The 14452-nt window shown below is 35.1% G+C and overlaps 2 protein-coding genes across 2 annotated transcripts; both read right to left on the reverse strand.

The window, feature by feature from the left end:
- Positions 1-9654: 9654 nt before the first annotated feature.
- Positions 9655-11010, reverse strand: LOC141590802 (uncharacterized). The gene is made up of 5 exons (XM_074411360.1): positions 10886-11010; positions 10627-10787; positions 10404-10520; positions 10219-10309; positions 9655-9689 (listed from the first exon to the last, which is right to left on the reverse strand). The coding sequence occupies exons 1-5, from the start codon at positions 10929-10931 to the stop codon at positions 9655-9657; spliced, it is 450 nt and encodes a 149-aa protein (XP_074267461.1). The 5' UTR covers positions 10932-11010.
- Positions 11011-12147: 1137 nt separating this feature from the next.
- On the reverse strand, positions 12148-14257 carry LOC141590803 (uncharacterized). The gene is made up of 4 exons (XM_074411361.1): positions 13651-14257; positions 13116-13480; positions 12299-12823; positions 12148-12183 (listed from the first exon to the last, which is right to left on the reverse strand). Exons 1-4 carry the CDS (start codon positions 14255-14257, stop codon positions 12148-12150), a joined length of 1533 nt encoding a protein of 510 aa, XP_074267462.1.
- Between the last annotated feature and the right edge of the window lie 195 nt (positions 14258-14452).

Consider the following 14452-nt stretch of genomic DNA (forward strand, 5'->3'; position numbering starts at 1 on the left):
TCAACATCTTCATGTCAATCTTATGCATTTGAGTACTCTAAAATTCTATTTACCTTAAAGGGACCCTCCCCTTAAAGTAAATATACTATTGAGTAACAATTTTCGGATTGTAGTGCTACGGCTCGTATGTAACAAGGTCGATTTGGAATAAGGTCATAATTCCATACTTTCGCAAAGCAACATTTTAACAACAAGACATGTGTGCTAAACTCCCACTGAACTATACTCCCACTCTATCTTTATAGATTATATTTCCATTACTTTCACAAAGTAACACTATAAGACATGTTTGTAACGATCCAATCTACTCCCACTCTATCTCTTAGAAATACATCTATCTTCTAAAGAGATAACTTTTGTGAGTTACAAACATATATATGGTGGAGTATTAGAAGTTTTTCTAGACTACGCATTAGCTCACAAAAGGCCATCTCTATCATGACAGCTTGATTCATGTCATATGCGTGTCTGATCCATGTGATTTGTTAAATAGACTCTCTATTTCAGGTATTTCCTGGTTGACCATCCGTTTAGAATTACGTGACCGTTTTGGATTGTGAATTCCCAAAATTGAGTTCAACAACTCAAACTGACTCATATTAGTTTGATCTTATGGGTAGTGACACTAGGTCATAATCCATCTTTAATAAATCAAATTTATTACTTAGATCTTTGCCACTACGATCGGATCGTAATGCTTTTAGTACTTTGTTCAATTGGTTCTCTACATTATTTAGAAATTCCTTAAATTTCTCAAATGCTTTACTTTATATTTGATTAAGTAAATATGCCCATATCTACTAAAATTATCGGTAAAATTAACTAGTAATTCACAATTACTATTACTTAAAATGGGTCATATAATTATAAATCACAACTACTTGTATTTATAACAATCAATTCATTCTAATTTCAATTGTTCCATAAACAATAAATAAACCTTAAGTAATAAAACAATTTAATTATTTAGAACGAATCTTATATAATCGAATTGCAATAAGATACGTATAATTACTCACAAAATCATTTGTTCAATTTTAAGGAATTAATTAACTTGTATCATCATACAATTAATTAATTAGTCAATTAAGAATGTTTCCCTAGAGGTATGACTTTAAGGGATCAACTGATCACCACCGTCACACGACAGTAATGTCAAACTCTAGTCAGCCAATCATTACCGATTAATGTGGATCAGTTGACAATAAAATGTTACATTCCCTTATGTATTCTTAATATGAGATTTAAACATGTGATCGCATTATTGTCGAGGACACATACTCCAACAGCTAATTATGTAAATGTTCACATTAAACATAGGAGTTGATAAATCGTTAATTGTTTAGGCTTAGAGGCACCCACCTTACGATATTAGTGTCAACTATAGACCGGGTCCTAGAGAAACTCTCGTCCATGACTAGGTCGTCCTACTACACATGCTTAGTCTAATTCAATTCCGTGCCTCTCAACTTTAGAACGAATGAACAAACTTAATCAATGAATAAGGCCTTTAAACAAAGATTAAACATTAAGGTGCAAACATGTGATAGAAACAATTAGACAATATTATATCAACTTAATTTAACATTTTACAAATACTTTTTATGCATGGCGCCCTTCATTCCCTAGAGAAAAGAAACTACTCTAACATGGTGGAAATATAAATTAAACTAATGATAAATGAAAACATAATGAAAAATATGAATTAGAAATTACCTTGCAATATGGAAATGAACTAGAAATGGAAGAACAATGCTTGTAATGAAATAACTTGAAATAAAGCTTTGGAATATAACTTGAATGGAAATTGTATTGAAATGTTTATAACATAAAGTAAATCTAAACTAAACTAAACTAAACTAAACTAATAACTAAACTAAACTAACTACTAAACTTAGAGAGAATTATGAGAAATTGTGTATGTAAATGGTGTCTAGATGTTGAAGTCTACACCATTTATATAGGAAATAAGGGGTGAAACTTAGAGCAAATACAAGGGGTCAACCCCAAATATTTTCTCTTAATTACTTGAGTAATTGCCTAGAGAATCCCATGTTGGTCATCAACTCCTTCTTAATTGCACAATTAGTATCCAAAGAGCATCTTTAGATGAACATCAAAGACATTCTCCCATCTTCTTCTACTTGGGCTTTAACACTTGATTTTATACTTGGAACTCATTTCTTGACTTGTGTTGTGCATTTCTCAAATTAATCCACCACATTTGGAGATGCAAGTCCATGCACTTCCAACACTTAGTCCAATCTTGTTCTCATACTTAGCCTTGCTTCTAGTGTTGGCACATTTTATAGTACTTTAGCTCATTTAGCTTATTTTTCTACAAAACACACTTGAACACACAATTGCACTAGAAACACAATATTAGCTTAAAAACACTTTGATAAGTGCTAAATAATATGTAAAATCAAACTAATAAAAGGAGTTAAAATGTATAATTAAAATATGCACTTATCAAAGCCCAATCTTACTTTAATAAATTTTGAAACTTGGAAGTACTTATTCTGTTTATCAATAGGCGAACAGTCATGGCACGTTCCTTATTTACCTTGTTTAATAGTATATTCAAGGTTGGTTATTGTGTTGTTTCATTAATGTTGTGGGTTGGTTGCTCTTGAAGAGCCACTGTCTGCAATACTATATTGCCTATTTTGGCATCCCCAGCTGATTACGAGAAATATTGGTGGTTTTTGTTAGGTTACGTAATCTTAACTTCGTTTTGTCCAAACTCCAAATCCATAAATGCTGCAAGCTCGTTATTTTTGCCGGAGGATACTGATAACTCATGTTAACTTGATGTTCAAATTCATCCATATTTGTGTTTCTCCTCAGGCAACAACTGTTCATCCTGGTAAGAACCCCGGAGGTCCACAATCCGATATAATCGTATATGGATTCTGGTTTTGTTAATTACCACGTTGTTTAGGCGCTATTATACTCCTGGAAATGTGTTTCTACTTTATCTTATTTTCAGGAACTTGGTGAAGCTTGTCAAGTCTTATGTGATCCTGTGAAACGTGAAGCATATTTTAATAAAACTTGAATATATTTTAATCAATCTTAAACTTGTTTAAAGCAATACAAAATTTCGTTATTGACAGTTTCGAATTTAATAACTTAATGTCTAATCAAAATTGGTAAATTTTTACTTAGTTAATATTTTCTCCGTCTCAATTATTTGTTTACCTTTGATTAAAACCCCTCTCAATGAAAAAATAAAGGTAAACAAACGAATGAGATGAATGGAGTAGTTTTAAGCGCATATATAAAGCGATCCTCCGACCTGTGTAGGTCGACTCCTTCACTGAAAAAAAAAGAGAGATACAGTAAGTCCGCAACTGTTATTTCTGTATCCACAATTTAGAAGTGTCATAATTTCCTTTTTCTTAAACTTTTTAGGTAGTCTTGTGGGATGATCCGCCAACGTCTGAATGTGATGCAACATGTGTATTGTTTTTCTCGATATCATCAACTCAGGTAAAAATATTTTTGAGGAGTTCTTCACTGAGGAGTTCCATTACATTTTCGTTCTCCCTTTTGTTTTTCATTTTCCCTTTTCTATTCGCATTTTGAGATGTGCGTTCACCCATGGACTGTTCCAAAGGATGATTCATGTCAGCCGACCCCAAATCATTTTGGGACTAAGGCTCTGTTGTTGTTGTTGTTGTTGTTGTTGTTGTTGTTGCTGTTGTTGTTGTTGTTGTCGTCTTCAATGAGTCATGCACTCATGTTACGTGTGTTGGTATTGGGCCCAAAGACCATACATTCCTTGTGCATTGATCTCTCCTACTTTGATTCGAGGGTGCGTAATAAGTCGCTCTGTCATTTTTTATCGTCCATGTCCGTTAATTATAATCCTTTCTCTTGTTGTTTAAACCCGTTAACCTCGTTTATCTTTATTTGAATATTTTTCTCAAATTTGGCAGCCAGGACTGGCAGGGGTTAATCTGGGCAAAATTTCTTATGAAACGTGTGCTTGAATTGGTTAAGAAGGATATGCCAGTATGCCACAAATCAACGCAAGTCCGAGTGTACTTTTTTTTTTTTTTTGGTAACGAGGGAACCCGTAGTCGCTACCTTCGGTGCGCACTGGGTAAACCCGCGGGTGTACGTGATAGCCTGCAAACCACGTATACCAGGTAAACCACCCAAGGGTGACAGGCTCGAAGTCTATTAGGCATGGAATATTCATATTGTATTTTCCTTTCGTTTTGATACATTGTGTTGCTTTTAATTATTTTACACTCTAAATTATGATTTCAAATGTGGATTTATGTTAGACGATCCCAAATCATTTTGGAATATGGAATGATGCGGTTTCATATAATTAATTCCCCTCTTATATTGTCCAGACATTTGCAACATTTAGCCCAAGCCTAGGGTTCATAATGTGGCTCTTATCAAAGCTGGCATCTCAATCCAAGCTTGCCGAAGCGGCCACTTCAGACCTGTCATGCTCTTCTCAAAAAACTTACTCCCTCCATTCAACTCCACTTTGCATGTTTCTCTTTTGCACACTATTCACAAGCGGACATTCAACTTCAATTTTCTCTCGATACATAAGTTAAAATATATTCATGTGGGATCTTATTTAATTCGTCTTTAAGAGTACATTAAAAATATCTAACTTTTATAATTTTTGCAAATACGTAGCTAAAGATATTTACCGCTTAAAAGTCGCGTTGGCAAACGTGATAAAGTAAACATGTAAAGTGGAGTTGAATGGAGGGAGTAACTTTTATTACTAGTAGATTAGAATTTTTTTCTTAAATGGGGTTGAAATCCGAAATATTTACAAAAGTGGGGCTCTTTTCAAAGTATTTACAAGGAATGGGTCCATGTCATCACAACATATAAAATTTAATTTTTTTTAATAAACTTCACCTCTCGCTGTGTGAGACAGCGAGTAGATGTTATTGCCTTTGATACCATACATGCTCATTGGTCGTCTTCGTTCTCCTTACTCCGACCACCAAAACACGAACTAACACCACCATTCTCTTCATCTCACTTCCCTTATAAAATATACCCCTTTGTTTGAGTGATTAGCTTAGTAGTTTTCAAAGTAAATAGCCCGAAAAATCACCGCTCACAAAATTGTTTTTGCGTTTTCGGTTTCACGACTGGCTGGGATTGTCTCGTTAATAACTCATCTTCTCCTTTTCTTATGTCAATTGTGTTTGTTTTCTAAACTCTAGTGGATAGCAAATTCATCGTAAAATGAATCAGAGTTGTCAATCGTGTACAGGAAGTGCTTCTGACTTTTGAGTTCATCTATAATCATTAACAAAGGGAGTACATACAGCCCCTTTGTTTCGAGAAGGGCATAAGAATGATTGAGCTTGCTACTACCATCATCATAACTTATTATGATTATTGATGATTAACAAGACCACATAAAATAATACCTCAAATGTCCAAAAGTTAGCCATCTTACATTATGTGCGACACTTATTAGCGAAACCGAAAACGTAAAAATAGTTTTGTGAGCGGCAACTTTGCAGACTATTTACTTTGCAATCTACGAGGTTAATCACTCAAATAAATGGGTATATTTGGTAATGGAAATGAGATGAATAGAATGGTTGTGATAGTTCGTGTTTTGGTTGTCGGAGTAAAGAGAACGAAGACAACCAATGAAGCATGTTGAGGAGCTAACGCAATGACATCTTCTCGCTGTCTCACACAGCGAGAGGTTAAGTTTTATTTTAAAAAATAAAATTCCGTACCTTGTGATGACGTCGACCCATTCCTTGTAAATACTTTGAAAAGAGCCCCATTTTTGTAAATATTTCGGATTTAAACCCCATTTAAGAAAAAAATTCAGTAGATTAACCATACAATTACGCACTTTTATTCCAATAAATTGACTTTTTTTTTTTATTATGTTCTACTCGTATATTTTTTAAAACATATTGACAAGCTAAGTAATAAAGGAAAAAAGGGGCATGTACGTGTGGATTGTTGAAAAGAAAAACATTATGCTATGTCGGAAGAACGTAATTTTTATCAAGTGATAAAACTAAGCTAAACAAACAATGATAATATACGTTGCGTAGATGCATTCAATCAAGGGCGGAATCACTACTACAACATTGATCAAAGAGAACGGTTAAACGAGCACTGTTCTAATGAATGCACTAGAAAACGTTTCAATTATATACTATCTTTATCTCGACATTTGTTTATTGTTTATATTCTTTGTGATGATCATTGACTATTTTTTAATAAAAGGTAACGAATAATTGAGATGAAAATGAATGCACTAAGGAAAAAAAAGAAGTTCATATACACTCGTATATATGCAATTTATGCATGCATGTTTTTCATATTTGTAAACTTGTGTTGTTTAATTTGGTCTACATAACTTGGAAAAGAATACATGCGAAAATACTTTTCTCAACTGTTAAGTCCAAATGATATTGACGTCTTCTAAAATGTGATAGAATCTACAAGTGTATAAGATTAAGTATGTATTTAAAATCAAGGTTCCAATCTTGGCGATTAGTTATATAGGCTTATAGTTGACTCGATTTGAAACGTCTTTGAAATTTCACAATTCATCTTACAATAATAAAAGGTATGGAGTACTTACGTAATTAAGATCCTTAGTTTGAATTAATAAAAAAAAAACCATTATATTTTTTATATTTGCACTGATGTAAAACCGTTTTATATACCGAATATATCTTGATCTAATGGACAAAATTGAGGTATCATGACAATATAGTAATATGTAACGGGTTTGAATACCCCTTCCGCGTTAGCCAGTTTTTCTTTAAATAAAGCAAAGCAAGTGAAGGAAAATTGGAAAAACCTATCGCATCACTAAACCACTCTAGTTTCATGTGAACTTTTAATTTGGTTCATGCATAGGGAGTTTTGTCAAAGGATTTAAAGTTTTTCTTTATTCAAATCTCTTTGATAGTCTCTGCCGACAAAAAACTTTTTCCTCTTTTGCCTTGTGAATAGAAAATAAGTATATACACATGTATAATAAGAGTATATAATAATGCATGAAGCATAATATTTCTTGTATTCATATTCTTATACGATTATATTTTTCTTTTTCGCTTGCATAAAGGTATAACTTTAAATCTTTAATTTCGAGTCATAATTATACACTGTATGTCACTTTAGACATAAAAATTAATATAGAAAAACTGATATAATTCACAAGAGAGGTAGGTATATATTGATTTTTTTCAGTTTACAAGTAGTAATTCAAATATAGGATATTGTGCTCGACTATTTGTAAAGGAGTAATATCTTTTAGGACTTGTTTGGTTGCCCATCAAAAACACATGAATTGTAATTCATGGGAAGTGTGATAATAACTAGTTGTTTGGTTGCCCCAATTCATGTGAATTGGAACTTCCTAGGAACTCTAATTATTCCATAATGGAGGAAGTTGCTTACCTAGCCCCCCCTAGGTAAGTGGAAGTTCCTATGGAATTGGAGTTCCCACATGCAACCAAACAACTTTTTCAAATTCACATGAATTAGAATAGCATAGTAATTAGAACTTCCCGGGCATTATATTTTCCCGTTGCGAACCAAACGACTCCTTAGTGTATGCCATCTCAAAAAGATTATATATTACTCCGTATTTTGTAAAGTATAAGTGTACAATAACTTTATAATAACTTATGTTCCTTAGGTATACATTAGCGATGACACTAGACCTTAGGTTAGTACAAGCATTATAAAATGATTTAACATCTCATTTGATAATTTCTCATTAGTATGACGTGAAAAGTCGTATATACAATGACCTGACTCATTATTCATTAATGTCATAAAGTATTTAGTACACTTAATTCAACTTAGTACATTAATAATTTCCGTAAATGGGCCATGCAAACTAGAGTTAGGACCCACATTTGACATAACAAACACAAGCTCTATATAATGAGACCGTCACTGTAAAATCGTCTTATGCAATAATTGTTGCATAACAAAGTAGGTAATCTACCAATTAATTTATAATCAATCAATTTAGTTTAACATGGCTAATTACTTAAACAATTGTTCGACTAAGGAGTAGAGGCCTATTATTCTTTCATTCGTTCATGTACTAATTTTGTTTAATCTAATCTGAACTTATTGGCTCATTGTAACCTGCTCTCTTTTGTCACCTTCTATTTTTAGCATGTCCTTTTTATTTTTGAAATTAATTACATTTTGAGATTAGTAAATAAGTAAATAACAAAATTCCTGATTATAAAAGTTTTTTTATACTATATGGTTTATTTGATGTTTACTTATGAAGTTATGATAGTACTTCCTCCGTAATGTTGTGATGTTCCCATTTGATTTTTTAAAGTCAAAATTTGTAAATCCTGACAATAAATAACTAAAAAGATACATGATGCAAAGATATTTGCATTTCTAACGAAAATAAGTCTCACAAAAATGTACTCCCTCCTATTCTAAATAACTGTCTCATATGCCATTTCCGTCTATTCACATAACTGTCTCATTTGCCATATTTGGACATGGTTTTTTACTTTCCTACCCTTAGCTCTTTTCTTTATTTACCACCCTATTCACCCATAACCCATCATATTCAATACTTTTCATTATTTAACTCATATATTCTTACCCCTATACAATAATTTTCATTATTTTAACTATATTCCTTAATTTTCGTGCTATTGTCCAAATGGGACACTTATTCAGAATAAGAGGGAGTAAAGGGTTTTTCTAACATGTGCCTTAGGGCACATGATAATAAGCTAAGTAGGGAAAGATTTTCAAGATTATTACTGTTCCGGGTGTAATTTCGGAGCAGTTATTGTGACCACGTAAGCTTGTTGAATGATGTCGTTGCTCGTCTCTTCCTTTCACTCTTTCCTGTAAAGATTAACAAACTGAGGACTCGGCTTGGGGCCAAGCGTACTCACTCCGACGCTCAAGTCAGTAAACTTAGAGATATAAGTTGTATGTTACTTGACAAAGTATATTGTAGAGAGATAAGGGAGTTTATACCAGATTATTGGATTGTGAGATTATTAGATGGTTTTCGGATCCTTTTCTCAATGAGAGAAGTGGAGTATTTATAGACTTTCACCTTTTGTCACGTAGTGACCAAGTGGCCAAGTGGCAGCGCAGGTGGAAAGACTATCTTACCCTCGGCCGAGGGACCCACACTACAAGAAATTTGCTCTCGGGCGACTGACTTACGCGACAGAAAATAGTCGCTAAAAGTACTCGGGCGACTACAATCAGTCGCCAAGTGCTGGTCGCAACTGTTAGTCGCCTAAAATCACTCGGGCGACGGATTTCAGTCGCTAAAATGGCGACGGATGAGGGAATAGTCGCCAAAATAGCGACGGAAATGGCGACTATTGTTGGTCGCAAAAATGGCGACGGTTTGTGGTCAGTCGCCAATTAGAGACGGCTTTCAGTCGCCATTTCAGTCGCCAAATTGGCGACGCCTGTTGATTCAGTCGCCAATTTGGTCGCTATCGTGTATAAATTTCAGAAAATAGTCAGGAGGTTTGCGACGGGGTAGTCGCCATATTGGTCGCCAAATTGGCGACAGATGCCCGTAGTCGCCAAAATGGCGACTGATTTCGGTCGCAAATTTCCAGTTTTCAGTCGCCATTTTGGTAAATGGTGGACCTATGATTTTCATTTAGCTCGAGCCAAATTGCTACAATTTGAACCTGCAATTAAAATTACAATCCAGCAGCATACACAACGCACATGATGGCCAACGTCACATTTCATACAAATGAAATCCGAATTCAAGTTATTACAACCAACGCAACAAGATGGTTCGTGTCCAAGTCTAACTAAACAAAGGATAAAAAAGTCTCATGCGTCTAACTAAAACATCCGACAAGTAAAAGGATAAACAACCAACAACTGAGTCAAGGACACGCAGCGAGATCCCGCTCCACTACCACTCCTCCAGGAAGGATCTTTAGGGTCTTAATTTTGTGGACGCCATCCCGGGTTGCAAGACGAGAAATAAGTGGTCATCAACTCCATTTGCTCCTTCATTCTCTTCAACTCTTCATCCCTTGCGGCCTCCCTTGCTTCCCTTGCTTCCCTTTCCGCCTTCCTTTCTTCTCTTTCGGTCTCAAGTGTAGTTTGAAGTTGAGACACGATACTCGGCATATATGTTTGGCTTTGAGGGGTTACCGAAGTAGGTCGGTCGTAGAAGAGTTCTCTTGCCGTTCCGGCCCATACACCCCCCCTTATTGAAGCCATCCACTAAATCAAGCCAAAGCTCATTATCGGAGATGTCGGGATTCCTCTCTTTCCGAAGTCGAAATTTAGCCTAAAAAATTAAAGCGTTAATGATTATATGTTATATTTGTATAACAATATATATGTAATCAAAACATTTGAAAGGAATTGTATTATATACTTACATATAAATTGGCGTTCTTCTTCGAATTCCACACCCTTTTCCCCTTAGCTCCTTCTTTCGTATGCGTCTCATAGAAAAGCTCCGGAACCGTAGGCATCTTACCCTTATTCTTGGCCGCCTTCCGAAAATGAAAAACAAAGGTTAAATTATAAAGACTACTTAATACTTTAAATATAATCTCAAACATAATCTAACTTATATATAAAATTAAATATACGACGTACATTTGACATTGCTCGGTCATAGAATGATTGAGAACCTCCGTAATGCGTAGCATCAATGTGGGCATCCTTCTTCCCTCCCCTTTTATTGATCGCTGCTCGAGCCGACTTCTCCTTAAATTCGGGGGTATCTCTCTTCTCCATCAGTTCTTTATATGCGGTTCCTATAAAAAAAAATGCCAAATATTAGTATTTAATTAAATAGATAACAAATGACGATAATTTAACTAATTAAATACAACCACCAAAAGTAACTAAATACCTTCCATAAACTGAGGGGGTTTCTTCCTCTTAGAAACCTTATACATGTTATCTCTTAGCCTCTTTTTGCCGATGTAATTGTATCTCTCCCAAACAGAACGCTCTTGTTCCTTAGGCCAATGAAAGTTTTGCTAGACGTAAAAAAAATCGTTAGAAAACACAAATCACTAATTAATTAGAATACATTTACGAAAATTATTTAAAAATATATATACCCGGAAGTTATTGAACCATCCCTCCTTCTCTTCTTCGCTTGATCGACCAACAAGTAATACCCCTGGTCATCTTTTCTTTGAGTGCTAGCGGTGACTCGAACTACATACTTGGAATTAAACCTGAAATTATACATGTTAAATACGAATTAAAAATATTCATATTAAAAATAAATCAACTACTAATAAAAAAATAAATAAAGAGAATTTCTTACCAAAGACCCCTAATGTCAATAATGATCTTGTTATCCTCGGTGTATGTGACAGGGATCCCATGCTCGACCTCCTCCTCCTCGTCAGTGTCATCCTCTAAGGACTGCTCGACCTCAGTGGTCTCCTCCTCCTCCTCCTGCGTACTACGGCCCCCACTACCTCCGCCTCGCTGTCTACCACCACGACCACGTGCCATTATACTACAAATTGAACAAATAAAATTGTTAGAAAGTGTTAATTAAAATTAAATAAAACGAAATGGATATAACATATATATATAACATAAAAAATGGCTAGGAAACACAATAATAAATAAATTGATAACAAAAAGATGTAAAAACCTCATTATCCTAATCCTCATTGTCATCCTCATCATCATCATCCTCCTCATCATCATCCTCATCGTCATCATCGTCACCCTCACCCTCACCCTCACCCTCCTCCTCCTCTTCCTCCTCCTCCTCCTCCTCCTCCTTTTCCTCCTCCTCCTCCTCCTCCATGTGATCATCTGTCCCCTCTACATTATCTTCTTCCTCTTCTTCCAACTCCTCCCCTCCTGCTTCTTTCTCATTCTCATGAATGATTTCATCATCAATTGGAGATAAAGCTGATTTTGATACAATTTCTTCTTGAAAAAATGTTGTATCAAATTTTGATCTAGCCTTTGTCTTAAAGATCGTCCACCATTGCTTTTGATGTTTATCATTACTCGTGCTTGGATAAGAAGCAAAATACACTTGATGAGCTTGATGTGCGAGTATAAATGGGTCATAAGTCATGTATGTTCGGGTATGATTAACTTCTACGAGTTTGTAACGATCATGGACTCTCATTCCCGCTATGGAATTATCTTTCCATTCACACTTGAATAAGACTGTTTTATAAGCACGTCCACGCCCATTATAGCACAACTCAAGGATATCCTCTAATATGCCGTAATATTCATTGTCATCAAGGGAGGAAATTGTAACCATATAATTGCATCTAACCTTCCTCTTCCCGTAATTGAATGTATGGAAATTGAATCCATTAACTGAATACCGATTCCAAGTTTTAACCTTTCGTGAAGGACCTAAGGCTAAACTCCTTACCAAATCATCTTGGATATTGCATTCAATGACATGTTTCCGAAACCATGATGGAAATTGATCCTCATGCTTATTCCAAACATCATTCTTGCTCACATTAGGATGTTCTTTAATGAAATCGTTCACAAATTGTGTTTCATAAGGCTCTAAGATTTCACAATTAGAAAGAACGTAAAGGTGAGCACGATTATATTCTTTGTCATCCAAATATCTTGTCTCCCCACTTGATGAACACCCTTCATCATCATGAGTTTGGAAAAACTCGGGTACACTTGTGTCCACTTCATCGGCTTTATCAATATTTAAGTTCTTTGCTTTGGTTTCTATATGTTTTTCAAAGTAAAGAGAGCAAAAATTTGCAATCTCTTTCGTTAAATACGCATTGCATATAGAACCTTCAACCCGAGCCTTATTACCAATTTTTTTCTTCAAATGATTAAGAAACCTATACATGTAAATTAAAATGTAGTTATTTCTTTATTATTAGAATAAAATACATAAATGGATAATATTTATAATTGAAATACTAGTAAATTATTATTACATACCTTTCAAATGGATACATCCACCTATATTGGACGGGTCCACCAACTTTTGCTTCATAAGGCAAATGGACCGGTAAATGCTCCATGGAATTAAAGAATGAAGGAGGGAAGATCATCTCAAGTTTACATAAGATAATTGGAATTTGCTCTTCAAGTCGAATCATGTCATCAACCGATATGGTTGAAGAGCATAAATCTCGGAAAAATTGACTAATCTCGGTAACTGCATTCCACACGGTAGTTGGGAGGAGATGTTTCAATGCAACGGGTAATAAGCGCTCCATGAAAACATGACAATCGTGGCTTTTCAACCCTTGCAACTTCAGTTTCTTAAGATCAACACAACGTTTGAAATCAGATGCATATCGATCAGGAAATTTCAACTTTCCTAACCATTGACACAATGCCTTCCTTTGAGCTTTATCAAGAGTAAAAATAGCTTTTGGCTTAGACCCATCCTTACGAATGTGTAGTTTGGGACGATCACAAAATCTCTTCAACTCTTTTCTTGAAGCAATAGTATCCTTGGATTTACCTTCTACATCCATAATCGTATGAATGAGTTGCTCAAAGAAATTCTTCTCTATGTGCATTACATCCAAGTTGTGCTCGAGTAACAATATATTCCAATACGGAAGGTCCCGAAAATGCTTCTTTTAAACCAACCGCTCTTCTTTTTCTTCAACTCTTTAAACTCTTCTTCAGTACCATCAACAGTAGATGGCAAATCACGTATCAACTCCCATAACTCATCCCCTGGTAGCCGATCCGGAGCATCATCAAGCACCTCCTTACCTTTAATAAAAGCTTTTTTGTTCCTTCTATTAAGATCTCTATCCGATAAGAAGGTTCTATGACAATCAAACCAACTTATTTTTTTAGAATTAGGAAGCCAAAATGCTTTGCTCTTATCCATGCAACAAGGGCATGCCTTTTGTCCTGCAGTAGACCATCCAGATAGCATACCGTAGGCGGGAAAATCATTTATGGTCCATAAAAGTGACGCTCTTAGTTGAAAATTTTGCTTCAAGGACACATCATATGTTTCCACACCAACTTCCCACAAATGTTTCAACTCCTCTATCAATGGTTGTAAATAAACATCCAAATTGGCTTTTGGGTTACTAGGCCCGGGAATAATTAGCGACAAGAAGATAAACTGCCTTTTCAAACATAACCAAGGTGGTAAGTTGTATGGCGTGATCATCACGGACCAACAGGAGTAAGGTTTACCAAATTGGGTGAAAGGGGCAAAGCCATCCGTACATAGGCCAAGTCGAACATTGCGAGGTTCCTCGGCAAAATCAGGGTACATCTTATCAAAACGCTTCCATTCCTCTCCATCACTCGGATGACACATCTTCCCCGGTGTACGAGGATTTTTTTTGTGCCATCTCATTTGTTCAGCAATGTTTTTTGTTGCATACATTCTTTGAAGTCTTGGAGCAAGAGGAAAATAAATTAATTGGTTTTGTGATATTGGTTTCTTACTCTTTTGACCCGTCTTATT

The sequence above is a fragment of the Silene latifolia genome, chromosome 7 (genome assembly GCF_048544455.1).
Source record: "Silene latifolia isolate original U9 population chromosome 7, ASM4854445v1, whole genome shotgun sequence".
Lineage (NCBI taxonomy): Eukaryota > Viridiplantae > Streptophyta > Magnoliopsida > Caryophyllales > Caryophyllaceae > Silene > Silene latifolia.